The sequence below is a fragment of the Anticarsia gemmatalis genome, chromosome 1 (assembly GCF_050436995.1).
Source record: "Anticarsia gemmatalis isolate Benzon Research Colony breed Stoneville strain chromosome 1, ilAntGemm2 primary, whole genome shotgun sequence".
Lineage (NCBI taxonomy): Eukaryota > Metazoa > Arthropoda > Insecta > Lepidoptera > Erebidae > Anticarsia > Anticarsia gemmatalis.
This window is the reverse complement of record NC_134745.1, coordinates 7,714,389-7,740,011: the sequence shown is the minus strand read 5'-3', so window position 1 is coordinate 7,740,011 and position 25,623 is coordinate 7,714,389. Positions and strand designations below refer to the sequence as shown.

Genomic DNA, 25,623 nt, shown 5'->3' with positions numbered 1-25,623 from the left:
CTTCCTCGCATGTAGGTACTCGGTGCAAATATTATGCATGGTGACACCGAACATTCATCTCAACATTTTAATTTCTGTGAATTGGATATTCCTGAGTCTTTTTCCTTTCGTTTTTTCAACTTGTATGTTGCTCCATAAACTCTTCTACCCTTCGGCAAAATTTCCATCAAAATGAATTCAGCCGCTCCAGTAGTAGCTGGTGGTCGGGCTGGAAGCACGCTTTATTAAAAAAAAAAATGTTTTTATTAGTCGTACCGTGATGATATATAGCCTATAGCCTTCCTCGATAAATGGCCTATCTAACACTGAAATATTTTTTGAATCGGACCAGAAGTTCCTGAGATTAGCGCGTTCAAATAAACATACAAACTCTTCAGCTTTATAATATTAGTATAGATAAAATAAAAATGTATAACTGCATTCCAAGATTTTTAATATTATTATATATAGGTATATTATATATTATTTTTTTATTTATTTTTTATTAGATTCACATTAAATTTTATGAAGCTATCGGCTTAGCCGCCCGTCTGTTACCTATTTCTATTATTGTTTTTAATTTCTAAGCATTAAAAAAGTCCTTTGTAGTGGGTAGTTTTACTTTTACACAGCAGTTTTTCCCTATTCTATTTCATTTTTATCCTGTAAGTGTGGTATGTACCTATTACCTACTGCACTCTGACTGTCCAACGTGACGGAAAAATTGAAATTATTGAGTTTGTCCCTCGTACGCACATTTTAAACTGGCAACACTCTAATGTCAACTGACATTTGTGTTCTTTTTGGACACCTTCTTCATAGCACCGGTCAGTGTTTTTCTAAATCAAACAAATTCTGTGAAATCTGTACGAATTCTATAATGAACAGATTAGTTTCGCATTGTTGTATGTGCGCCCTGGACATTCCTAAGTTTATTTCGTGTTTTTGTGTTTTAGGTGAAGTTGTGGTTATACAAACATGGGGAAGGGTAATAATATGATCCCCAATGGCCATTTCCATAAGGATTGGCAAAGATTCGTGAAAACTTGGTTTAACCAACCTGCTAGACGCCACCGCAGAAAGCAAAATAGGATTAAGAAGGCTAAGGCTATTGCTCCACGTCCCGCTGCTGGTCCTTTGAGACCCGTTGTCCGATGCCCTACAGTCCGATACCATACTAAAGTTCGTGCTGGACGTGGATTTACTCTTCGTGAAATCAGGGTAAGTTTTTGGTAACGTTTAAGCATTGTTTCTTGCCCATTATTATTTTATCAATATCTTCAGCTCAAATTGGTATTGTTTAAAAGTATGTGATTTAACTGAAAAGTTCATTTGAACATCATAATATTTGTATCATAACCTACAAATTGTTTCAAGATTGTGTTGAGATTGTAGATTGCAGAAGCTATTGAAGTGGCTTGTTTATGATGTTTAATTTTTGTTTTTGTAAATTTTCAGGCGGCTGGTCTTAGCCCTGCTTTCGCCAGAACCATTGGGATTGCAGTAGATCCTCGCAGACGCAACAAATCTGTTGAGTCTCTTCAAACCAATGTACAGAGATTGAAGGAATACCGTGCCCGTCTTATTCTGTTCCCTAAGGGCAAGAAGGTAATGTTTATATTATTGTGTTCTTATACTAGTTCAATGTAGGGTTTTCTTTGGTTTTAATATTGTTGGTGTCAAAACAAGCTAGTAGTAGTAGTTGTTGTTTTGTTCTGTAAAATATGAATTATAATAATTCAGGTTATATAGAATTACATATTTATTTTATTTTCTATTCCAAGAAAATGGAAAAATATATACTAGTGAATATGTACTGACTATAAAGCAAATTATTAATTGGAATAATACAGATTTTAGAGAATGGCACATTTATTTAAGAAGGATACTCAACATTATTTGATTTGTTGTGACCTATTTTTGCTTAGCTACTTACCTAGTCTGAACATTGACTATGTGCTAGTAAACTAATCTTTGATGGTTGTGCAATGTTGTTTGATGGTTCACATTCCATTCAGAATCATCTTTCACTTTAAAAGTCCCCAAATACAAATTATACAGTATTTTAGTGTTCAAAATAAAGTATAAACTAGGGCTAACCAGTAATCTATCAATAGGATGTTTCTCTTTCTGTTTCCTGTAGATTTTATAAGTACTGTTTGGTTGTTTAGGTACTGAAGGGAGAGGCTAATGAAGAAGAACGCAAGTTAGCTACGCAGCTTCGTGGACCTTTGATGCCTGTCCAACAGCCAGCACCCAAGTCGATTGCACGTGCTATCACTGAGGAAGAGAAAGACTTCAAAGCCTACCAGTACCTCAGAGGGGTAATAAAAATTTTTGCATCTATTTTTCTGACAATATATTAATTTTTATCAATTGTGCAAGTTGGGCAACCTGGTTATCCTAGATATTGCGTTATTAGCATATATCATCACATTTTGTGTAAAGATTTGATATTTTACCATGTAAACAAAGATTTTTAAAACTTGTAAAGCCACAATAAAAAAAAAACAACCTATTAATCTCTAGGAAGCAATTTCGACTTTTCAAAATGAGTAGGTGATTTTTCTAGTAGTTAATTAGCACATTGTTTGCAATACCTATAGCCTTATAATAACGGATTTGTTGATGATATAACTCACATTAGTGTCAACTATTTTCTGTATTTAATCATATTTCTTTGTTCTAGGCTCGTTCCATTGCCAAGCTTGTTGGTATTCGCGCTAAGCGACTGAAGGATGCTGCGGAGAACCCAGACGATGTCACTAAAGCTCCGACAGCAGTCAAAGAAACTAAAGCTAAGAAGTGATGAAATAAATGTATAATAAAATACCTTATTTATTGTGTTATTTTAACATTAAGGTACATACGTAACATCCCATCTAAAATATCCGATGTTGTATGAGATAGATCAAATGGTATGCTTTAAGTTGTTCTTGCCCCCTGGAGCATTCAGTCACGCCGAAGTTATACTTCAGGCGTTTTAGTAGAGCCAGCTCGACCCCTAACGCCGCCTCCACACGTTGGCCCCAATATAGGCCCCAAACGCTTTCGTCCAACGTGTGGATCCAGCAAAATGGCATTGGTCCCAACGTTGGGGCGAGCGTTGGTAGGTAGTTGGCCGGCTCGTGTCGGTTTCATCAAAGGAATCTGTGTCAACGCTCGCGATCTGACGGGACAGAACTTGTTTATTAGCCAACGTGTGTATGCCTTACCGAGTTTGCAGTCTAACGTCAGTACAAGCGTTGGGGCCAACGTGTGGAGCCGGCGTAAGAGTTCTAAAAACGACCCCGTTCAGCCCGGGGATACGGTGCATTTCCACAAAGCACAAAAAAAGACTTGTACGACAAACACTTATAATTTTATTCGCCAGTTACTTTGTCAGTCCTACTTAATAACCAGCTCTACACACTATGGGCACGTTTTTAGGAGCGTCCAAGATTACGCGCACTTCGCTCGCGGTTTTCTTCGCGGGCTTGACTGCTAAGCGCGGTGCGCGGTCTTTAGTTTCCCCTTGCACACCCTTTATACGCGCGCTAGTTGTTTTATGCCCGATAGCTTGCTGCTAGCTGCCAGAAAAGTTTTTTTAATAAGAATGCACCCAGGAATCGAACCCGTGACATTGTCATCAGCCGCATACGTTACCGGCCGAATTTCAGGCTGTTATCATTCAGTATATTTCGATCGAGTTTGCGAGCGTTGATTTGATCGAGTATGAGTAGGGACTGGTTGGGTATTGAGCTGTTGGACGAATATGTAGAGTGGAACAATCACCACCGTGTAAACATGGCCTACACTTGTGGAGTATTCGAAGAAATAAGTAGAGATAGATATCAGTATAATTATCTTAACTATCCCTTGTCTGCACCGGTAGTAGCAAGTTAATTCCCTAGTAATTTCCCAGGATCGCAATAATAGAGCGATTTGTTATACAGCTGATATTTAATCATACTCTGTGATCGAACTCATAAAATTCAAACTAGCACATTAATGGACACTGGTTTTTAGCATAACTATTAAATAAATAATAATACAAAATTAGCATTACATATTTATTTCAAATTATGTCACACTACTAAATTCATAAAATACATATTGCAAGTACCTATTATACTAAACAAACGCCTTAAAATAAAACAAGTAATATAATTTACTTAAGCAGGTGTGTTAATTTCAGTATTGGTCTTCTCGACAGCAGCATCTGGGGCATCTGTAGGGTTTTCTTCAGACTCACCATTTTTTACGTTTTTATCACTCTTACGAAATTTGTCATACCTAGAAATGAAAAAAAAGTAGCTTTATTCGAGAAGATGTATGTTTAGGGATGCTTTTACCAATATATTCAATTATCATCATTTTCATACCTGCCAAGATCTTCATCATCATCGCTGCCTTCATTGCCTTGTGGATCAACTTCACGTAACAGTTCTCCAATATCCTTATCAACGTCTGCCCATAACTTATCTTCACTGCCTGAAATACCATCTTTATTCTTTATTATTATTGAACTTTAGTTTCTAAACGAACGAATTTTATTTATATAGATATCAATCAAACTCAGTATAGAAGAGAAGTAACATACCAGACGCGATGGAATTATCAGCACCATTGTCAAGTTTCTTTTTACTGTCATCAGTGGACTCCACCTTTTCTGTTTTCACTTTGTCGCTTTCAGAAGCTGCAACGTCTTTTTCTTCTTCTGGAAGATTAATAACTCTTATTTACTTTTTCAGCCTCGCACGGTGTTCTAACGAATTTCGATTCCGGGTATCGGTTATTAAACCGATTTAAACGAGAAAATTCAGCCGTTGGCTTTGCAAATAGTTACACTCACCTTTTTGTTGATGTAGTTGACGATGAATTCGTTCCGCGTGTTTGCGCAACGTTCGCGTGTCCCGATGTTGTACGTAGCGACCTAGATGAATACGTAGGCGACAGTGACGGCGCAACGCTTCAGCTTCTTCCGTGCCACCAGCCTCCACACGTGGCAAGTAAACACGACATAATTCACACCACCACACCTAATTTTTAACAAAAAAATGACATGTTAGACGATGTTGACATTTTCAATGTAGATATAATATTATAGGCTGTTCCATCTTACCTCCATCTTTTTAATATGTTCACTGCCTATGTTTATTTCCACTTTGACTTTCTTCGGAGTCGATTCATCTTTCTTTTCACCGCCCGAATCATCATCTTCTACTTCTAAAATTTTAAAAAATATTTAAAAAATGTAACACATAAGAAACTATGTCAATAAAGAGTGAACGAGGTGTACAAGTGGGTATAGGTGGAGCTAGTGTTATTCGTAATACTTAAATAAAACTTGGTCGATTACAATTGAATAATATATAAAGCGGTCTTCACAGTCTAGGGGCGGCCTTAGACTACGTACGTGCGCCGGGCAACGCGACAGACCTCTAACTCACCGTCTACGTCACCCACGGAGTCCAGAGTCATGAAATTGTCCAAATCGACATCCATGCCTTCGTCGCCGCTGGCCTCTGCTTTGGGGCTCACGCGTCGAGCGGACTGGCTGGCCTTTCTCTACAAAAAACGACGCATTCGTTCGATTAGAACTCGAACAGAGTCAAGGTCACAACGAGACGGGACCTCGAGACGACGCTCACCTTGAGGTGCTCCAGGGAGCAAATGTGGTGCTCGTAGATCATCGGCGAGCGGAACGTGAGGCGGCAGATCTGGCAGAAGGGCATGAGGAAGCGCTTCATGGCGCGGTGCGTGTCGGTGAGGTTGTGCGCGTGGCGCGTGGTGCGGTGGTTGAGGCGGCACACGGGGCAGAACGTGGAGCGCGCCGCCAGCGCCGCGCCCGCCGCCGCCTCCAGCTCCCGCTGCGCGCCGCGCTGCGCCACGCGCATGCGCAGCAGCTGCACCTTGTGGCGCCGCGCCACGCCGTTCATGGCCGCGCGGTGCTTGCTGGACACCAGGTGCTTCACGTACGCCTGCGCCCGTCGGATAATATCGTTACGTTTTCGAGGACGGTTCCTATAGGTCAAGGGGCCGGACGGGGCCCTTCGCTCGGTGACTCGTCCTCACGATTCGATGAATATTTCGCAATATGATTTTCATACTTTTTAAAAAAATTTAAGCCTTTTTACCCTGTATGAATGAATTGGTAAAAAGACGAACGTGATACTCACGGCAAATGTAGCACACTTCTCCTTGCAGTGCACGCAGGCGAGGTGCACGTAGGCGCGGGCGCGGGGCGGCGCCGCGTCCGACGCCGCGTCGGGCTCTTTGTCCGTGTCCTCGCCGCCTTCTCCGCCCTCTACGTCTGACACTTCCGGCTCGGCTTGTGAAATCTTAAAAAATTAAACAACTTTATATTAAGTATCAATCAACGTGGTACTCGCATTGTTTTGTATTAGGAAGGTTTGTTACCTTAGGAGATTTTATTTTAGGCTCTTTTTTCTCTTCAGGAGCTTCCTCTTTTTCATCGGCATCCCAATCTTCTTCAGTCGATGAGGCTTCCTCTTCTTTAGATTTCACAGAGCTGTCGGTTAAATAACGTGTTAATAAAATAGCTGGCTATTCGCATATTACATTTTTAAGATAAATGTAGAAAATTTCTAGAGATTCCCATTATTCCTCCTGTGGACGCAATTGCAATTGCTTAATATTTATTATGCATTGTCATTCGATCTGATGCTCTCGTTCGTTCACTTCTGCAAATGAATCCAAATTCATTTTCTCGTCTCTTCGTCTTGTCGAATTCTAAACGGACATAGCTAATAAATCTATGCACAAATATCAACTATTTGAGAGTTCAAATATTTCCTCCGTGCGGTCTATCTTCCAGTTCGACATTCAATCTCTCGTACAAAGTAAACTAAAATGTAAGCAATGGGTACTCAACGTATCGTATTATTACCTTCGGCCCTTGAGCGATCGGAAGGCACGGGCGTAACCGAGCGACCTTTCGGTGTATCGCCTAGAGGTAAAGGTACCGCGCGAGCGCGGAGCGCCTCGGAAGGAGGCTCGCGAGCGCATGGTGCGGCCGCGGAACGATCGGCGCACGGCGCGCGGCCGCGTGGCGGGCCGCACCGCCTCCCGCGGCGGACCCATGCCGCTCGGCTTGCGGTAGCTCTCTCGGTTCGGCGACCGTCTGCGATCTTCTCCACCGAACGATCTCCTTTCGCTGCTGTAACTTTCTTGCCGACCGCCATATGATCCGCCGTAATGACCGCCACCGTCATGGCTACGTCTATCGCTCGAGGAGCCCTGTACACAACTCTCTTTGGTTCTTTCGACACGCTTTGCATATGAAATAGAATAAAGTGTTTAATAATGAAGATGTAAATGGTAGTTCTTCCTTATTTGGCCCTCGTCAGTGTTAGAGTACTACATTAAGGCACCTCTACAGTGAACTCCTTATACATAGTACTGATTAGTCCGATGTGATAGAATCTAATTTTTCTTTTGTGCAGACTCGTCATCTTTGTAACTTTACTGACATCTACAGACATTATATATTATACATCTTTCCCTTTTGTTACAGTCGCCTGGCAGAAAAATTAGGCATATAAAAAAATGTTTCATCATATTCATATTCATATGGGTACTCAGAAGGGTCCAGATACAAATGAGATGATAGGCTTGAGGTAAAATGATTGTAATGAGTCATTACATCCCATGTACCATATCATACTCATAACATTTTCAGTTTTGGGCAATTCAATGAAATGGTTGTAATCCTCATTCTTGTAGTATTATTTATTTTGCCTGCATGCATGTCAAAACTTTACATCAGTTAATATCATTGTTTACCATAAATCATCAAAGTACATCAAATCCAAAATTGAACATAACTAATATCCTCATTTTCTTTCTATTCAAAAATGGAACAGCTACATAAAGTACTAACTTCGCCAAATATCGTATTTTATTGCCTGTCTGGTATTCATTGCAAAATTTCTCTCCAAGTCATTTTTCCTCACAATACAGCTAATGATTTGTGTCAGAATTCATTTTAATTTGTGAGCATGTCTCTTATAAATTGTATATTCTAATATCTCTTATTCATCTGTGACAGCCATTGCACATCAATTTCTGGACGGTGTTGATTTTGTAGAAGATATTGGACATTTAGTGCAGAAGATAGATAAGACATAAAATTTACCTAATCATGGCCATTTCTTCAACCTGAAATGCCATTATTGCTAAATACTGACCTCCATCCTCATTCTTTTCCTGTCTGGTGACCCTGAACGACCACCATAGTCACGATTAGAATAACTTGCTGAACTTTCCTGAAATAAAACCACATCAAAAACATCTGAAACTCTGACCAACTAATATTTCCTTGAATTTTAGCCCAGATTCTATGAAATAACTTATAAATTCAGTTCATGGGATACAATTGTTTAGTAAGTAGGTACTTACAGATCTATAGGTCTTCTTGTATGAATCATCCATCCTATCACGACCGGAATTGTATCTGCTACCACTGCCACTTGTATATCTTGATTCATTATTGTAAGAAGAGTAGCCTCCGCCACGTCCTCCACGGTTTTCATAAGATCCCCCTCTACTACCGCCTCTGTATGAACCTCTATAGCCACTTGCTCGTCCACCACTATAGGTCCCTCTTCCTCCATAACCACGTCCCCGGGAAGACATCTAGATTTAAATAAATAAACAGTAGAATCTATTAAATTTCATACAACTCCATATTTTGATGATAAACCCTACTGTCAGCAAGCCCATTCACATGACTAGTGTTGAACATGAAATTTGCAACTACATACATTTTATTCATGCTAATTTGTGTTAGCATGTGAATGGCCTGAATCAAAAATGTTTGGTTTGTAGTAACACACATTATCAAACCTGCTCATCTAATAGACTAAATAAAAAAATAAACTGTATACCCTTGTATTAATATACTTCTAGTTGTATGGTTAGTGGTCAACCTAGTGTCAAAGTTGTTCAAGCCTTGTCAAAGTACTTGCTTAATGAATTCATGTCTATTATTATTGGTTGGACATGAATATCATGAATAGATAGTGATCTAAGTGTTTTTTCTAATTCTATGCCTATTGAATAGGTATTGTACCTAGCTAATAAGTGCCAATTTGTTGGTATTTGAGCTGGGCGTCTTCGATGTTGGGAGGGCACGCTTTAATGTCGGTCCCGGTTGTTGTCAATTTTGATAGCAGTTTTATAGCCCTGTCAAATCGTTAAAGAACTTTCAGGTGGTTTGAACATCTACAACTCGGGGTTGACTACTACTGTGTGTGTTGATTTTCTGTTACTTTGTTTATATTTTCACGTGCAGAACTGAAGAATTGTACAAACCGATTTCTAAAGCGGTGCTAGCCACGTTGGTATAATATCGATTAGTAAAGTAACCATAATTACATAAACTTTAAACGGATATTACCATCTACGTCTACACACATTTACACAGCTGACCGAATTTTGTTCTACACCCTGGCCTTATCATCTGATACATTGAACAAAAATGATATAAACCGCCGATGCAAAATGAAATTAAATGGCGGCTCCACTCAGTAGAGCAGACGTAAGTGTAAGATAGAGCTATAAAGACTTCGTTATAAATACAAATAAATCTACAGTAAATAAATGCTTACCCTTTTAACACAATTCTCCAATTAAAAGCGATATATTTTAATCAATTTTAAGAGATCTTCACGCATAGCAATACACAACTCACGTCTCGCTATGCAACCATAGACAGAATATAGGCATAGACAATAATCAGCATACTTCACTTAGGTAGGTACACTTTTCAGGCATAGGCATAGGAAGGCGCTTATCTTATTATGATAATGACTCAAACCCAACGCAAGAGTTAAGACCCTAAATTATACATATGCATAATTATGGGAGGCGCGAAACGCCCAATCCATTTATAATAATATTCCAAATCGGTAGGATTTTGCTAATAAAATCGGTTTAAGGCCAATTTATTTATGCATTTTCCTAACTCCCTATACAACATACACAAGTTGCACTTTATACAAATCTACCAACAACCTGAGTACCTATTCATATTTACTAGAATTCTATTCGTTCATCTAAAATTAAATTTTCGGTCGTCCAACTCTCCACGTGTTAGTCTGGAAAGGTTTTTGTTTAATCCGCTTAAAAATTTAAGCGGCGGTTAAAAGAAATAATAAATAACTAATAAGCTGGATAAAATGATTACATACTTATCGGTAATATTGTAACATATGTATGTAACCATGCGTTGTATTTGGGCTATGCGCTAATTAAGTTAAAAAAAATAGTAGTCCTAGGTTATTAGACGGTTATTTGTCAAATGTCAGTTGGATATGTCAGTTTGACAATAACAATTGGCAGAACAGTTTGTGTCAGTTTGTGACAAACAATCAAATGTACTTTCATTGATATACGCTTGATATACACAGATTTTTGTATAAATTGAGTTTTGTTTAGTCAGTCCCATTACTTCGGTGATAACTATAAACGAATCATCGTGTCAACATAAATGATATTTTATTTTGTATAGTCAGTGGTCTGAACAACAAAAATGATTGTGATATTTCCTTCGTAAAACGTTATAAAATGCAAGCCAAAAAACGTTTTGGCCTTCTTTTCGTTTCTTGTGCATTTTTGTTGTATTGTTATTTTGGTACCTATCACTTAAAATCAGATATTAACCAGAATAATCGTCGAAATCAGCTTCCTAGCTTTGCTACATTAGAAGAGCTGTCAGAGCTTCCTTCTCAGCCACATAGAAAGTCTGCGATATCAGCGACCCCTTGCCGGATGCAGACATGCTTTGATTTTTCCAAATGTGGTAGTGACCCTAAAATTTACGTCTATCCTAGTGATGGGCCGGTCAGCGCGTCGTATCGCAAAGTTCTATCGGTTATTAGAGAATCAAGGTATGCCACGCGAGATCCGAATGAAGCTTGCCTTTTTGTGCCGGCCATAGATACTCTAGATGCTGATCCTCTGTCACCTGAACATGTCCCCGATGTAGCTTCACGTTTATCACGGCTGCAATATTGGAATAATGGCCGTAATCACCTTATATTCAATTTGTATGCTGGGACTTGGCCCGATTATGCAGAAGGTGCATTAGGTTTTGATCCAGGTGAAGCAATTCTAGCTAGAGCCAGTGCATCAGAGACAATTTTTCGAGATGGATTTGATGTCTCTTTACCATTATTTCATAAAGAACACCCTGAGAGAGGTGGGGTGCCTCCTGCTGCTACTGGTAATGCTTTTCCAGCTCCAAAGCGACACCTTTTAGCATTTAAAGGTAAAAGGTATGTGCATGGAATAGGCAGTGAAACAAGAAATTCACTATGGCACTTACATGATGGAAATCACCTAATTTTGGTTACTACATGTCGCCACGGAAAATCTTGGAAAGACTTAAGGGATGAGAGATGTGATGAAGATAATAGAGAATATGATAAGTATGTATTTATTACATCTCTATTTTTATAGCTTCTTTTACTACAGTTTAATAATTTTCTTAATTCAATGTTACTGTTGAGACATGCACATTGTCACACAATTATATTTTATATTTTTATTTTATTTATAACATTATACACATTTTATACATGATTCAATTAAAAATACTAAAAACCTTATAGCACTACTAATCTAACACCCCTGACTGCGCAAGTAACAGGTGCAGGAGTATGATTACCTTACCTTGCTGATGTGCTTAGAAGAAAGCTAGCAGAACAAAAGTTGTTACTTATCTTGTTAGCTATCTAGTTTTTGGTGTTTTACTAATGTCTCTGTATACACACTTGAAAATAATTGTGGTTATCTTCAATGCATATTCCAGAACAAAAGTAAAACAAAATAATTGTGTCTGCCTTCCATGCATATTCCACAACAGTTTAACAGGCATAATGTAGTATGTTACTGTCTTTCCAGGTTCGATTATGAACAGTTATTAGCAAATTCAACATTTTGCTTAGTAGCTCGAGGAAGGCGACTTGGTTCTTATCGGTTTCTTGAAGCTTTAGCAGCAGGATGCATACCAGTTTTATTGAGTAATGGTTGGCGTTTGCCTTTTGATGAACGTATTGACTGGCGGCGTGCAGTCATTTGGGCAGATGAACGTCTCCTCTTGCAGGTAATTGTTTCAAATTATTAATTCATTATACAAATTTTTTTTTGTTTAACTTGTCACAGAACGAATAACGCGCGAGTGACAATAAAAGTCCAGCTTAAACTTTGGCGATTCTCTATAACTATATTTTATTACTGGTTGTGCCGCCTTGTACCAGCGTGGATGCTATGCATGTCGTCACAATAAATATCTGAACGATTACGTGAATCCGATTGAGTTGATTTACTCAGAAATATGTATTTTTAATCAGGTGCCCGAACTTGTACGCTCAGTACCCCCCGAGCGTATTCTAGCTTTGCGACAACAGACACAATTTTTGTGGGAGCAATACTTTTCATCAATAGAAAAAATTGTTTTTACCACAATAGAGGTAAGTAAATACTTAGAAACACAAAGGGTTTTTGTAGTCAGCGAGTGTGGTGTATCGTCGCGCTTGCTTCTCGATTTTGCCCGTTGTCACTTTTGCAACGTAATTAGTAATCAAGCGCGTTGTTATCAGTAAATTATTAATTAACGAAGCTGTTTAGTAATGATACTGATACTGAATCGCGTCCAGTTCAACAAAAAGTTTAGTTCGAAATAATAATAAATAAATTATGAGCTCAGTAAGGGCACAGAACTGCATGAGGTTTAAAAATGTATCTATATTTTACAATTGTTGCGTACACGAGCAATTCATATTATAATGTTCATTACGTACTCTATATTGAATATACTCGACTTGCTTTGTGAGCTTAAATGCATTAAATAGGGTCATCAGAAATGGGTGCGCAGTTTTTGCCAATATCTTAGTAGTTTTATTAATAAACGCTTCGTCTTAGTGTGATATCTAGGACTTCATTAATTCTACTTGTGTAACACTTTCAGATCTTATTGGAACGTGTAATGACGCATAGATCGTCAAAACAACGAGAAGCTTTAATTTGGAATGCATCTCCTGGAGCTCTAGGCACTCTAGCTACCTATGGAGATTCGCGTGTTCATTTGCCTATTGCCGCACCCATCCTCCAAGCCCCGACATGTCCATCCGGTCCCCTCTCTCCTCTCCCCGCACCATCGGTGCCTCTAGCTGCGCCGCCTCCTACTCCTGGTAATATGTTCACTGCGTTATTGTATGTTCAATCTACATCACCAGCATTACATAAACTACTAGCTAACATAGCGAGTAGTGAGCACTGTGAGAAGGTAATAAATCACTATGTATAGACAATATTCAATATACACTCTACAAAATTGATCTGTGACCCACCTGCTGCCCATTATTGCATGTGATCATAATAATACTTGGTCTCAGATAAAGCTATTTAGCACATTAGAGTGCAGTACCGACCAATTTAATTAACGTCATAAGTGCAACAATCTGACGATACGAAGGAAGATAAATTTTAAAGATATACAAGAATTTCGACATGATGTGTCGTAAGTGGGTCACGAATCAATTAGTTCAACAGTACCTAAATATATAGGTATGTGGATGATCAATATAACATTTTAATAACATTTCTCATTTGAATGTTGTTTTTGTAGGTGGTCCTAGTTTGGGATAGTGAACGCGCAGCGCCTTCACTCAAGTCATTGGCACGATTAGCTGGTGATACTCGTGATCCACTGCCCGTACTAGTTGTAGATGCTACTACGCACTACCCGGGGTAAACACCAAATATTATTTAATTATTATCTTACCTAATAGGTGGTTATTCTTTCTAATGATGATGACCGTATGTCTTAGTCCTACGCGTGCATTTAGCTAGAGGAAGAGGAACTCCATCTTTTCGACTCTCAAAATGTTCTAGCTAGATAGTAAAACTGAATTTATCTTCATTAAAAAAAATAATTCAGGGAAGGCGTGTCAGCTCGGTGGCAGCCACTATGGGCGGTCCCGACGGCCGCCGTCTTCTCTTTGGACGGCGATGCACCCCTTCTGGCGGAAGAACTCGATTTCGCATTTCGAGTATGGCAACAATTTCCCGAACGTATAGTCGGATATCCGGCTAGAACTCACTTCTGGGACGAAGCTAAGGTAGGCACGATCGATTAAATTACGCGGTCGGGTTGTGCCGCTCGACGGTTCGACAGTAACGGTCCGGTTGTGCGCAGGGCGCGTGGGGCTACAGCAGTAAGTGGGGCGCCACGTACTCCATGGTGCTGCCGGGCGCGGCGCTGGTGCACCGCTCCACGCTGGCGCTGTACGCGGCGGGCGCGCCGGCGCTGCGCCAGGCCGTGCGGCGCGCGCGCAACTGCGAGGACATCCTGCTCAACTGCCTCGTGGCGCACCTCACTCGCCGCCCTCCGCTCAAACTCGCTCAGCGCCGCCGCTACAAGGCGGCTCATCACCGATACAAGTTTGTTGTTTACGATGTTGTGTTCGTTGATTTTCTCGAATCTTATTTATTTATTTATTTATTTAAAAAGCATGGACGACTTACAGCTACATTAACTTATCAATGAAAGTGACATAGATACAGCTAGCCAATTACAAGTCGACACGTTTAGAATTAGAGTATACATTTTATTCTATTATGCATATGTCTCTATGCGTACAACCATTGCGAAGCTTGTAAGATTGTTTTTTTTTTTTTATAGTTAGAAGTTAAGCTAATACAAAAATTTATTTAAATGACATTATACACCTTTGAAAAAGGAAAAACTAATAGACTTCCTAACCGTATCCACCCTGGTACAAAAGGGATCAATATCAACGAGTTTGCTGAATTTATTAAAGGTTCTGCTGGCACGAATTATAAAAGAGTTTTGTCTGTAGTTTGACATAGCGAAAGGGACTCGTATTGGTGGATTGTTGCGGGTTGTAGATGGAACATTCAGACTGAATCTGGACAATAGGTCTGGGCTATCAATATCATTCTGAAGGATTTTCGATATTAAGACGCAGTCTGATATATCGCGACGAAGGGTTAACGGCAGAAGATGGAATTTCTTACAAAGATCAAAGTAGTTATTAGCCTGGTATGGTATTTTTTGATGGTAACAAAGATATTTGATGAACCTTCGTTGTATGGTTTCTATTCGGTCAATATACTTTTGATAGCATGGATTCCAAATTTCACATGCATACTCTAACTGACTTCTAACGAACGTACAGTAGAGAATTTTTAATGTTTTGGCCTTTGTAAAACTTTTTGAAAGACGCATTATAAATCCTAATGACCGAGATGCTTTGGCCACGATAGCATCTACATGCGACTCGAAGATAAGCTTGGAGTCATGATATACACCTAAATCGCGAACAGAGTTACACCGGGGTAATGGATAACCGTCTAAGGTATAGGTCATGGCTAATGTAGACCGCTTACGGGAATATGTCATCACCGAGCACTTTGAAGGATTAAGATCCAGCATATTTGCTCGGCAATAATCCCCCAAACGTCGTAAGTCAGCCTGAAGTGCGAGCATGTCATCAAACGATGATATCGAGGCATAGACCTTCATGTCGTCGGCGAAGCACAACAGATTAGAAGACTGCAGGCACAGGCCGATGTCGTTCACATAGACTGTAAATAAAAATGGTCCCAGCAAGGAACCTTGAGGGCATCCGCTTGGTATAGGGATCCAACTAGAGATATAATTGTTTAAAGCGACAGCTTGTGACCTGTTTTCCAAATAGGAAGAAAACCATCTGAGCAGATCACCACATACACCTATATTATTTAATTTGCTAAGCAGGATTGAATGGTCTATCCGGTCAAAAGCCTTGCTGTAATCAGTGTAGACGACATCGACCTGTAAACCCTTGTCCATAGCATCTGTGACAAAGTCATTTAATAAGACAAGGTTTGTGACGGTAGATCTACCTTTTAAAAAGCCGTGTTGAAATGGGCTAAATGAGTTTTTAAGAGCAGAGTAAACCTGATCATACACAATTCTCTCAAAAAGCTTGGCTATAACACATAACTTGGATATGGGCCTGTGGTTTGAAATCTCTGATTTAGCGCCTTTTTTATGGATAGGGGTAATAAACGCTGATTTCCATAATTTAGGAAACACACAAGCACGCAAGGACATTTTAAATAGCAAAGTGATAGGATTGGCTAGAGAGTGCGCGCATTTCACAAGTAATTTAGGTGAAATGTTATCGGGCCCAGGCGCCTTTGATGTGTCTAGTTTTTTAAGAGAATTGCATACGAGATCACTGTTAACAGAGATAGTAGATATATGATAGGAATGAGCTGGCATCGCTAGAGATGTAGTCGAGTAATTAGTAGTTGATGAATCAAGAAAATTAGACTTAAAGTATGAGGAGAACGCCTCACAGATTGATTCGCCTGTAGTGAAGGTTTGGTTGTTATAAGTTACGGTGCAAGGGATGGCATGTGAATTGTGTCGCTTCCTCACATATGTCCAAAAGTTGTTAGGATTACATTTAATTGACTCTTCCGTGAGTGCTAAATAGTTGTCGTAGCATTCTTTCTCCATGGTTTTCACTCTATCTCGCAGAAGCCTAAATGTTAATTCGTCCGATTTGTTCCCGTAAGTCTTGAATTTTTTTAAGTATTTATGTTTTTCTTTTATAGTTCTTATAAGTGATCGGCTGTACCAGATAGGATATGAATTGTTACGTGAAATCTTGTGAGGAATGTATTTTTCTTGGAGATCAAGAAGAGCGCGGTTAAAGAAATCAACAGATTCATCTACCGAACGGGATGCGAACTCATAATCCCAATCAATCATATTAATTCTACTATTGATACTGTCAAAGTCACCCTTATCATATAGAAATTTGATTCGTGGTGCACTCTGTAATGCCGTGATTTCAAAAAAGTTTATTTCGATTAAAAGTGCGGGGTGATAATCATCAATTGGTACTAATGGATCTGCACTAGAGGTGACACCTACTGACGTAGTATTAGATAAGACTAGATCGAGCGTTTTACCATATTTGTTGACTACACTGTTACATTGATTGAGATTTAATAGTTTTAATTCGTCAACTAGAGCATATTCGTCGATAGTGCTGACATTCGTCGGCACTAAAGATAATTGACCAGAGGGGAACCAGTTGATTCCACTCATATTAAAATCCCCTGCGATAAGGAAAACGTCCGAATCGTTGCTGATTACTACTTGATTTAATTTTAATAGAAAGTTGGTAAGTTGTGAAGTGAATGAAAGGCCTAAATTTTGATTACATAAATATATAACGCACAGATATAGATTAATGAACGTGCGGCTATTAGCTTTTCTTACTCGAATACTAAGCCAAAGATCTTCAGCAGTGGAATGCAAAAATGGGTGAGATACAACCGGCAATTCTCTGCGCGTAGCGATAAGTACCCCACCACCGCGCGATTGCCCCGTAGTGACATAATCCCGGTCACGGCGCCATACAATATACCGGTCATCAAATAATTCTGAGTCTGATATTCCATCCAGTAGCCATGTTTCTGTGAGCATTATTACGTCATATGACTTGCACAATACTTGACGGTAAAATAAATCAGTCTTGGTACGGAGCCCACGAACATTTTGGTAATACAACTGCAAGTTGTGTATTACATTAACAGCCATCGCCATAATAAACAAAAATTATCTTATCGTATTCTAACGTCCGTTAAACCCTTTCAGATCGTCGTGGAGCGATCCCGAGCACTTTGTTCAGAGACAGTCGTGCCTGAACACGTTCGCCACCGCTTGGGGCTATATGCCGCTTATGAGATCTGTCCTCCGATTGGATCCGATATTATTTAAAGATTCCGTATCGACGCTTAGGAAGAAATACAGAAAAATGGAATTAGTGACTTCTTGAACGCGAAGTGACATGTTGCATTGAGCAAACTACGTGCTTGAATTATATTATCTTCTGCGATGCATTTTGTCTAAGTTTACCAGAGTCTTGGGTCATTTCTAAATTAATAGCTGATAAACATTGTGGTTATAATGTCGATGGTTAGATATGTTCGCGTCATAGTCAAAAAGATAAATAAATTCGTACAAAAAAAATATGTAATTTTCGTCGTTTTCTCCAAGTAGTTCTAATTAATTCTATTTTTGCATCTATTTTTGCAATAATAATATCACAGATCCTCACTCAGGTCCGAAAACAGACTAACTCACAAACTATAGAATTCATCCCCAATATTACCGTTGATTTTAACCATTCAAAAGATCTTAGAAATTGTTGCAGAAACTTTGTAAAAATGTTATGACAGAGTTGAGGCCAGGCAAATTTGGCTGCAGGTTGTTTTTTATTAATTAATGCGTTGTTAACTGTTTTTGGCTCTCTTGCGATCTCTAAACAAGGCTAAACAAATTGCCGTATAATAAGTAATAGTTGTTATTGTAGATTTGCATGGTAAAAAGGATGCGTATTTTACATTAAAAGACTTCCTAAGTTATCATTGGCATGGTTTTCATCTTTTGTTGGTACCCATCTCACCAATCCTCCTTGCTTTCCTACCGAATCAATAAATAAAATAATTTAAGAAGGTATAAATAATTTTCTTCTAGCTGAAATATGTCCATAGAGTCCAGTTCTACATTGAGGCTAGGAACTCACGGATATTTTTTGCCGCACGTGCCGCGGTCCTGGTACCACTGAAATACTTAGTACCTAAGTTATTTACAGCTGCGTGCTCGGTTGTTTTTTTATGAATAAATTTTCTATGATATTAACTCGATAGTTAAATTTATATCTCAGTAAGGGTGCCCATCCACCAGATGAGAAAAAGAGAGTGAATCTGTGTGACCGCTTCTACCGATAATAAATTAATTTGCAGTGCGAGTAAGATTTGCTACTAAGATGCGCCGCCGCAAAGGAGCTTCGCGAGGAATATGTGCATCTTAGCTCGCTTTGCTCGAGCTATGCGATATATCGATAGAAGGGAAGCTGTGAGGGCGAGGCGGGGCGGCGCGATGCGTCACACGTCACACATAGCGCGCATCCTTCCATATAAAAATCTTAATATTTTAGCTGAATACGTTTCCACCAGTGCTAATCTATATGCAACTATGAATATGATTGGTGGATATCAAAGGCATAATATGTATAGCACATCTCTGGTGGAAAGGCGCCCTTATGGTCTAGACTGTTGTTGCTAATGGCATGTCCCATAAATGGGAAATTAGTTGTCCCGTGTAAGTAAATACAGGACTAACGCCACTGTTTTGGTTCCAGTAAGTAATCCTATTGACGTCCGACCTCTATTTACATCTTAGTAAGTACTAGTAGGACATTCGGAATCACTTGGTGTTCATTGTTCAAGTGATAAGTACTGGATCCACGAAAAATAAGTAGGTACCTACTTGGGTGTTTTTGTTTACATTGTGTAATCGTATTTCACTGTAAGTAGTTCAAAATTATTAGACATTTTCTTTACATCAGTTAAATGAGTGAAGAGTCTAGTAAAAAGTTTTAGCTTCAGCTGGATATAAGCAGAAGCCAGAGGTTTCCTTGCAGATCCGGTATGAAGTAAACGTAATGTCTAAATACGGATGTCCCACGAGTGCCGTGACGTGGATAGCAGTGAGACTAGGTACTGTACTAGGCACCAAAACAGTAGGTATACCACTTACCTACCCGGGACAAATCACACCAAAAGTGTCCGTTGTCCCATACCTACTTACGGACAACTCAATGGTACCTACTAGTCATATAGGTTCGCAAAGTGACAGTCAATTATCATACAAGTTGCCGATATGCATGACTAATGTAGTTTAATTTTTCATGGATTATGGCGTAGGTCATTTCAAAATCCTTGACTCATGTACGTACTAGCTTGTGACGACATACACTCGTCAGTCAGCATCCGGGTCTCAAACCAATATCTTCACTTAAACATACAAGATAAATGAACAAATTGTACCTACATTGCAAGATAAATGAAAAAAGTGAGATAAATAAAGACATCTAATGTCATCAATTAAGTAAGTAAGTAGGTAGTTTCGGTAGGTAGGTATATATTATTAGGAAGAATTGCCGGGCCATCGAACTGCATCATAATGGTAGGTAAGCATTGCATAAGTAGAACACAGGCTGACATAACGAATAACTACTTCGCAATCAACGCCAGTGGTGGCCTTGGCCCCGATGGTGCTTGTACGCGGGCTTTGGACGTTTAGTGTGAACGCCGTGCTACACAGTGCACTCGTCAACTTACACCGCAAAGCCGGTGCGCAAGCGCTTCTATTTACAAGTCGCGCAGCGTAAACTTAGGTACAGAAATGTGTTTACATAATAAGTGCGACTTTATAATAAATACATCAAAACACCACTCAGCTGTGTAGTTTGTGCCTTTGTGAAAAATTAAAATTGTTATTTTTTTATTATTTGGTGCAGGCAAATAAGACAACCTTACCATCACGCCTATCTTCGAGTGACAGGGTAGGCAGGGCCTCTGGCAGGTATTTATAGCAGCGTAGATATAAGAACCACCGCAAAATAAGGAGATTTGGTACTTTTAAGTAAAGTAAGTAGGAAATGTAATTCAAAACAAATAATTATCGAATAACGTGTTGAAAAAATAAAAACACTCGGCTAATGGCAGCTCCACGGATAGGTGTATTGTATCGCAGACAATTTAATTGGAACTATTATCTATGACATCGTTTATTCAAATAGGCACCCATGTGTCATTAAAATTTTGAATTTAATAATAACAAATATTTTGTGTCCCATAATCAAATAATGATCGCTAGTGGATCCACGGAATTATAACAAAGACCAATAAATGGACTAAAAGCATCTTTAACTTATTTAGTTTCTCAGTACCTATGCAGAAATGTTAACATACCTATAATTAAAAAGGATCTCGCGCTGCCATGTAGGTACTTAATAAAACAAAACAATAAATTAGATTTTAGAAAAATAAGCAGTCTGCCTACTGTGTTTGGAAAATGTTATCAAAATCGATTCAGTCTTCGAAGCAGGAAGCTTTTTATACGACACAGACAGACTGCCAGACTTTCACATTTAGAATTTGGTATGGATTTTGCAATAGATTCGTTCTTATTAATGTACGTAATTAAGTGATTAACTATTAGGGTCTTGTTTTTATTGTTTAGTAATAGATAAAATAAGTATTGTGTTCTAAGAACTTGACTTGGTTCAACCAAACCAAGTAGGTACAAATAAACGCAGTGTGGAATTATAGTGAGTTTATCTTGTAAGACTGGTTCTGATTTTTCCGCATTTCTGTGTTACGAAAGAAACTGAACATAAGAAATAGGTAGGTGAGCACAAGCACAGGTTTGGATCGATCAACATAATATTATGTTAATATACAAACATAAAAGCTGAATGGTGTTATCTAATACTTACTTACTTATATTGCCGCAACTCTTTACTCCTGTTTCTCTCCAATAAATACTTAATCAATATGACGTAGAGTTGCAGGTAGGTTAGGTAGCAGATATCTTAATTTTATGTTTAACTAGCTGACCCGCGCAACTTCGCTTGCGTGACATAAGAGAATCATAATTTTCCCCGTTTTTGTAACATTTTTCACTGGCACTCTGCTCCTATTGGTTGTAGCGTGATGATATATAGCCTATAACCTTCCTCGATAAATGGGCTATCTAACTCTGAAAGAACTTTTCAAATCGGACCAGTAGTTCCCGAGATTAGCGCGTTCAAACAAACAAACAAACAAACTCTTCAGCTTTATAATATTAGTAAGTATAGATAGATAGTATAGATTCAGTAGGTGATGTTGTCCTAAACCATCAAAATATGTAGGTAGCTACTTGTTCCCTATTGATCGACAACTTTGTGTTCATGATCCACTACCATCTAACACTGAAAGATGTGCTGATTAGGCAAAGCCTACTGGACCAATTCGTAGTTTGGGCTGTTGACTAATTATCTGGCGTTCTTTATTTATTTATCAACACAGGCTAACACACTAAAAACCTGAATTTACCTCAAAATAAATCTGACAACTCTTTACAAAGCTCGCGGTAGATAGGTACCTATCTCAATTAGATAACTAGATATGAGGACAATATTTGACATCAATTATAAATTATATTACTTACCTAGGAGCGTTGCCATTTAGCCAAGTTACTAAACATTCGATGTAATTCGTTGTGTAATGACTGTAATATTAATGAGTCAAAACATTAGTTAAATACCTATTTGTTCATTGCTTTTTAGTGATGCGCGATCAATAACAGCAACTTCAATTACGTAAGTATCTATTTTAAAATATTTCTCTACTAATAACGATTACTTACTTATTTTTCTACTCATTAATATCGAAATCTGTTAGAATATAGATTAAGTACCTCCTACTTACTAAACATAATAATGTCTCATAAGTAACAAACAGGTACGTAACATGTAACTAAGTAAGTAGTAAGTAGATAGCTCAATGAGTACTTAACAATGTTATTCAACGCCTGGGAGAAGAATTATAATTTTTGCGTCTTGCCGTCGAAAAGTACTACGGTACGGTACTTGCAACAGTGCACCAGCGTAATGATTTGACGGAGATAATTTTCTCAAGCAATAAGTAAATGTAGCGTATGCAAAGCCAGTACAACTAGATTTTCTATTTAAGTATTATTAAATTGAAGTGAATGTCTTGCACACAATTACAAATAATTTCTGTGTCTCACCAATATTATCTACTGTGATTCTGGCGAAATAAAGTGGAGAATAAATAAGCACAGTTTGCAGATATTTTAAGTCTGTCGAAACACTTAGTAGGTAGACAAGGTAATGTGATTGTGTGTCGTGTTGAACGCGACGTGGGAAGGTCATATAGACCTGTATTAAAATTACGATTTACCTGAACACCTTCCTAGTCAATTAAAATTTGAGACTTAAATAAAAATACCAGTCTCAATAAAAATTGGCCCTGATTATAGAAATCCAAAACCTTACCTATACCTAAGGTACTTATTCCTAAAAATACAATACGTTTATTTTCTAATGTAAAAATCACGCGACCTTAGAAGCAATTTTAATATTCACCTTGTGCCTCAATTACCTTGTTTTCATTATAAGTTAAACACAGTCGAAGCGTTCGGACGTATCTACTTGTATATATGTAGGTACCTACCTACCTACATACTTTAATGATTTAATTTGAATCAGGATAGCCGCTATTCCACAAAGGAGTTTAAAGATGGAGCTTGGAGCGCAGCACTTTCTTCTAGTCACATTTTTAATAATCACCATAATATCACCGTGTATCAGCGCTCAGCTCGTGAGTAACTGTATACCTACTTACACTTATGTGATTAAGTAAGTTTATTAAGTAAGTTACCTAGGCTACCTACTTAATAAATAAACTACCAAGGGAAACTTAATTTTTTCTTTGTCTGCCAATATTACTTTTGCGTACAGGACAGTGGATGAATAATCTCAATTTCTTGATGTTTGGAACTCTGTTTTTATGAGTTTCCTGACAAAAGAAATCGGGTACTTTCCAATACTTATGAATCAACCGGAACATGATCCCGACACTTCTACGGAAACGGACTATTCTTCTTTTTTGGCGTGGGCAAAATTGCATTACACCTAAATAAAGAGCAATTATTTATTTTAGAGGAATATTAGAGGAATATTACTAATTTATTATTATTTACTATTATTCCTCTATCTGACGCCACCTGAATCATCTGCAATAGATGGACACAGGCCAATGAAATGAATTTATTTTAATAAAATACGTAGAGACCTACTTACATAGATCAGTAGTCCATATTAATTATTTTTAATTTCAGTCAACCGCTGATGAACTTATAGAAAAGGACCGTGCAGCAAGGCATTTATTATTCAAAACTGGTAATGATGTAGCGGGAAATCCAAAACGAGGATTTTTTGGAACCATTTTTCATGTAATTCTAGAGGTACCTATTTATTAAGAAGATTTATCTTTAATTATTAATTACCTTATTTTGATAATTAAAAAAGGTAGCGGTAAGTACCTAGGTAGGTATTTAAATTAACAAATATCTCTGATAATAGACCTGTGATAAGCATAGGTACTTATAAATACCTATCGTCTAAATTACCTACCTACACTTAAGTGGGTACATGGGAGGGATTCGAGCCCACCACACGCGGCGTGGCGAATGGCGATTATTGTGACAAGATAACCACGTCAACTATTGCGCTAAATGTACTTACAATCATATTGACATTGGTTAAGTCAAAACATCAGTTTCCTCTTAATTCGCATAAAATTGTGTCACTACATAGCAGTTTATATTGAAAAAAAAAAAGCCCGAAACGGGATTATTCTAACCATTGGGTTAGAATCTTGTTGTCTACTCGAAGAAACATAAGCATATCGAAGAAACATTTTGACTGATTCCGTGGCGCAGTGGTTTCGGTCACCACGCCGCAACCATTGCGTCGGGAGGTCGTGGGTTCGATTCCCACACGGGACAACTATTTGTGCGATCTACAGATAATTGTTTCGGGTCTGGTTGTACTTTGTGTCCGTTCTTTGTATGTTTGTAAAAGTCCCCGCGACACAAGAGCAATTCTTAGTGCAGGAGTTGTCTTTTCAAAAGAGGAAGAGAAAGAGAATATCTAAGTGTGAGGAATCCTTGAATGATAAAGCGTTCAGTTCCTGATGCTGGCCAAGACCTAGGTTCCAATAAACAATCATCATTTAGAAAGAACGATGTCAACCCGGGGATGCGAGACGAATGGGTTATGTATAGGTATTAATAATTAAGTAGTTATTTTAATCTATATGAATTCCTTTTTTTTTCAGCAAATCAATGACACCAAAAGTGCATACAATCAAATATCTGAATTAGTTAGCAATCAATTTGCTGATGAGAACGTAAGTATTCAAACTTGATGACAGCAGAGGTGAAATGGAAACCATGAACCATACTATGTCCAATACTATAACATTTTTTTAATATTAAAAATCACATGGGCTTTTTTGCACCCCGTTTAATTGTAATTTTTCCAGGCCGTGACATCGGCTCCTGATCCATCTAATAATGGAACCACCGAGACGCCGAAGATAACCAGATCGGAATTCCTTAGAATTTTGGATCGAAATTTGAAAGGGTTAAGCCGACTTCGCAACTTAGAATGGCGTGAAGCGAGGAAGGTAAACACTATAATATAATATGATGTTATATCAAGTCAATCACTTCTCTTTCACTCTTTTCAATCACTCATTGCTCGGGGCATTCACTTTAAATTCTTTGTAATAACTAATCACTTAATGTTTGTTTCTTTTCAGGATACCGCAGCCAACCTGAAAGCCTACAAGGACGAGATATTTAGAGCAAAAAAGTCTAGAGGTTCGAGTTAGCGGAAGGGTAGCTGTATACGTGAGGTCGTAGATAGTTGTACCTAGGTTTTTAGATACTCATCGCCAAAATAGAAGGTCACTGCCTTAGTTTTAAGCTTAGGTAAACATTATGATATACGTGGTAATTTTCTAAAATAAACGGATTTTGTAATATGGTACGGTATCCTTTTTTTCTGAGCCAATTTTTTTTAAGTTATTCGTTGTCTATTTAGATTATTGGCTATTTATCTCATGATGGGCTATTATACACCAAGAACTACTCAAATAAGCTTACTATTTCATCTGGTTAGCTAT

General features: G+C 38.4%; 4 protein-coding genes across 12 annotated transcripts; 3 read left to right on the top strand and 1 right to left on the bottom strand.

Moving 5' to 3' along the window:
* The first annotated feature begins 650 nt into the window (after nt 1-650).
* Nucleotides 651-2,816, top strand: RpL13 (ribosomal protein L13). Its single transcript, XM_076116123.1, has 5 exons — nt 651-806; nt 936-1,200; nt 1,438-1,587; nt 2,151-2,303; nt 2,669-2,816. Exons 2-5 carry the CDS (start codon nt 958-960, stop codon nt 2,786-2,788), a joined length of 666 nt encoding a protein of 221 aa, XP_075972238.1. The 5' UTR covers nt 651-806; nt 936-957; the 3' UTR covers nt 2,789-2,816.
* A 1,201-nt stretch (nt 2,817-4,017) lies between these two features.
* LOC142974007 (uncharacterized) lies at nt 4,018-9,742 on the bottom strand. 3 transcript variants are annotated; one of them, XM_076116103.1, is made up of 13 exons: nt 9,594-9,742; nt 8,383-8,619; nt 8,172-8,249; nt 6,872-7,221; nt 6,382-6,493; nt 6,141-6,302; nt 5,613-5,942; nt 5,412-5,529; nt 5,084-5,187; nt 4,814-5,000; nt 4,562-4,678; nt 4,344-4,464; nt 4,018-4,254 (listed from the first exon to the last, which is right to left on the bottom strand). In XM_076116103.1, exons 2-13 carry the CDS (start codon nt 8,617-8,619, stop codon nt 4,134-4,136), a joined length of 2,037 nt encoding a protein of 678 aa, XP_075972218.1. In that variant the 5' UTR covers nt 9,594-9,742; the 3' UTR covers nt 4,018-4,133. The 3 variants fall into 3 exon arrangements, with proteins under 3 accessions (XP_075972218.1, XP_075972210.1, XP_075972226.1); XM_076116095.1 differs by lacking the exon at nt 9,594-9,742 and adding an exon at nt 9,383-9,500; XM_076116111.1 differs by lacking the exon at nt 9,594-9,742 and adding an exon at nt 9,383-9,500 and having other exon boundaries at nt 4,344-4,452.
* Nucleotides 9,743-10,310: 568 nt separating this feature from the next.
* Nucleotides 10,311-18,449, top strand: ttv (exostosin glycosyltransferase 1 ttv). Its single transcript, XM_076115994.1, has 8 exons — nt 10,311-11,414; nt 11,890-12,091; nt 12,339-12,458; nt 12,956-13,273; nt 13,616-13,737; nt 13,928-14,108; nt 14,186-14,430; nt 17,669-18,449. Exons 1-8 carry the CDS (start codon nt 10,552-10,554, stop codon nt 17,847-17,849), a joined length of 2,232 nt encoding a protein of 743 aa, XP_075972109.1. The 5' UTR covers nt 10,311-10,551; the 3' UTR covers nt 17,850-18,449.
* Nucleotides 18,450-20,117: 1,668 nt separating this feature from the next.
* LOC142973976 (uncharacterized) lies at nt 20,118-25,487 on the top strand. 7 transcript variants are annotated; one of them, XM_076116082.1, is made up of 8 exons: nt 20,118-20,255; nt 20,379-20,423; nt 22,194-22,226; nt 23,144-23,250; nt 23,771-23,896; nt 24,772-24,843; nt 24,979-25,122; nt 25,258-25,487. In XM_076116082.1, the coding sequence occupies exons 4-8, from the start codon at nt 23,170-23,172 to the stop codon at nt 25,327-25,329; spliced, it is 495 nt and encodes a 164-aa protein (XP_075972197.1). In that variant the 5' UTR covers nt 20,118-20,255; nt 20,379-20,423; nt 22,194-22,226; nt 23,144-23,169; the 3' UTR covers nt 25,330-25,487. The 7 variants fall into 7 exon arrangements, with proteins under 7 accessions (XP_075972197.1, XP_075972168.1, XP_075972151.1 ...); XM_076116053.1 differs by having other exon boundaries at nt 20,379-20,443; XM_076116036.1 differs by having other exon boundaries at nt 20,379-20,508.
* The last annotated feature ends 136 nt before the right edge of the window (nt 25,488-25,623 follow it).

Excerpts from the sequence above, each read along its gene's own strand:
- LOC142974007 (XM_076116095.1), bottom strand. Across the intron at positions 6,303-6,381 it reads CTAAAATAAAATCTCCTAAG|ATTTCACAAGCCGAGCCGGA; the intron begins GTAACAAACCTT and ends TAATTTTTTAAG. Across the intron at positions 4,679-4,813 it reads TCAACTACATCAACAAAAAG|AAGAAGAAAAAGACGTTGCA; the intron begins GTGAGTGTAACT and ends TTAATCTTCCAG.
- RpL13 (XM_076116123.1), top strand. The coding sequence starts at position 958 with ATGGGGAAGGGTAATAATATGATCCCCAATGGCCATTTCCATAAGGAT. Across the intron at positions 1,201-1,437 it reads TTACTCTTCGTGAAATCAGG|GCGGCTGGTCTTAGCCCTGC; the intron begins GTAAGTTTTTGG and ends GTAAATTTTCAG. Across the intron at positions 2,304-2,668 it reads CCTACCAGTACCTCAGAGGG|GCTCGTTCCATTGCCAAGCT; the intron begins GTAATAAAAATT and ends TCTTTGTTCTAG.
- ttv (XM_076115994.1), top strand. The coding sequence starts at position 10,552 with ATGCAAGCCAAAAAACGTTTTGGCCTTCTTTTCGTTTCTTGTGCATTT. Across the intron at positions 11,415-11,889 it reads GATAATAGAGAATATGATAA|GTTCGATTATGAACAGTTAT; the intron begins GTATGTATTTAT and ends CTGTCTTTCCAG. Across the intron at positions 14,431-17,668 it reads GCGGCTCATCACCGATACAA|ATCGTCGTGGAGCGATCCCG; the intron begins GTTTGTTGTTTA and ends AAACCCTTTCAG.
- LOC142973976 (XM_076116082.1), top strand. The coding sequence starts at position 23,170 with ATGGAGCTTGGAGCGCAGCACTTTCTTCTAGTCACATTTTTAATAATC. Across the intron at positions 24,844-24,978 it reads ATCAATTTGCTGATGAGAAC|GCCGTGACATCGGCTCCTGA; the intron begins GTAAGTATTCAA and ends TAATTTTTCCAG. Across the intron at positions 25,123-25,257 it reads AATGGCGTGAAGCGAGGAAG|GATACCGCAGCCAACCTGAA; the intron begins GTAAACACTATA and ends GTTTCTTTTCAG.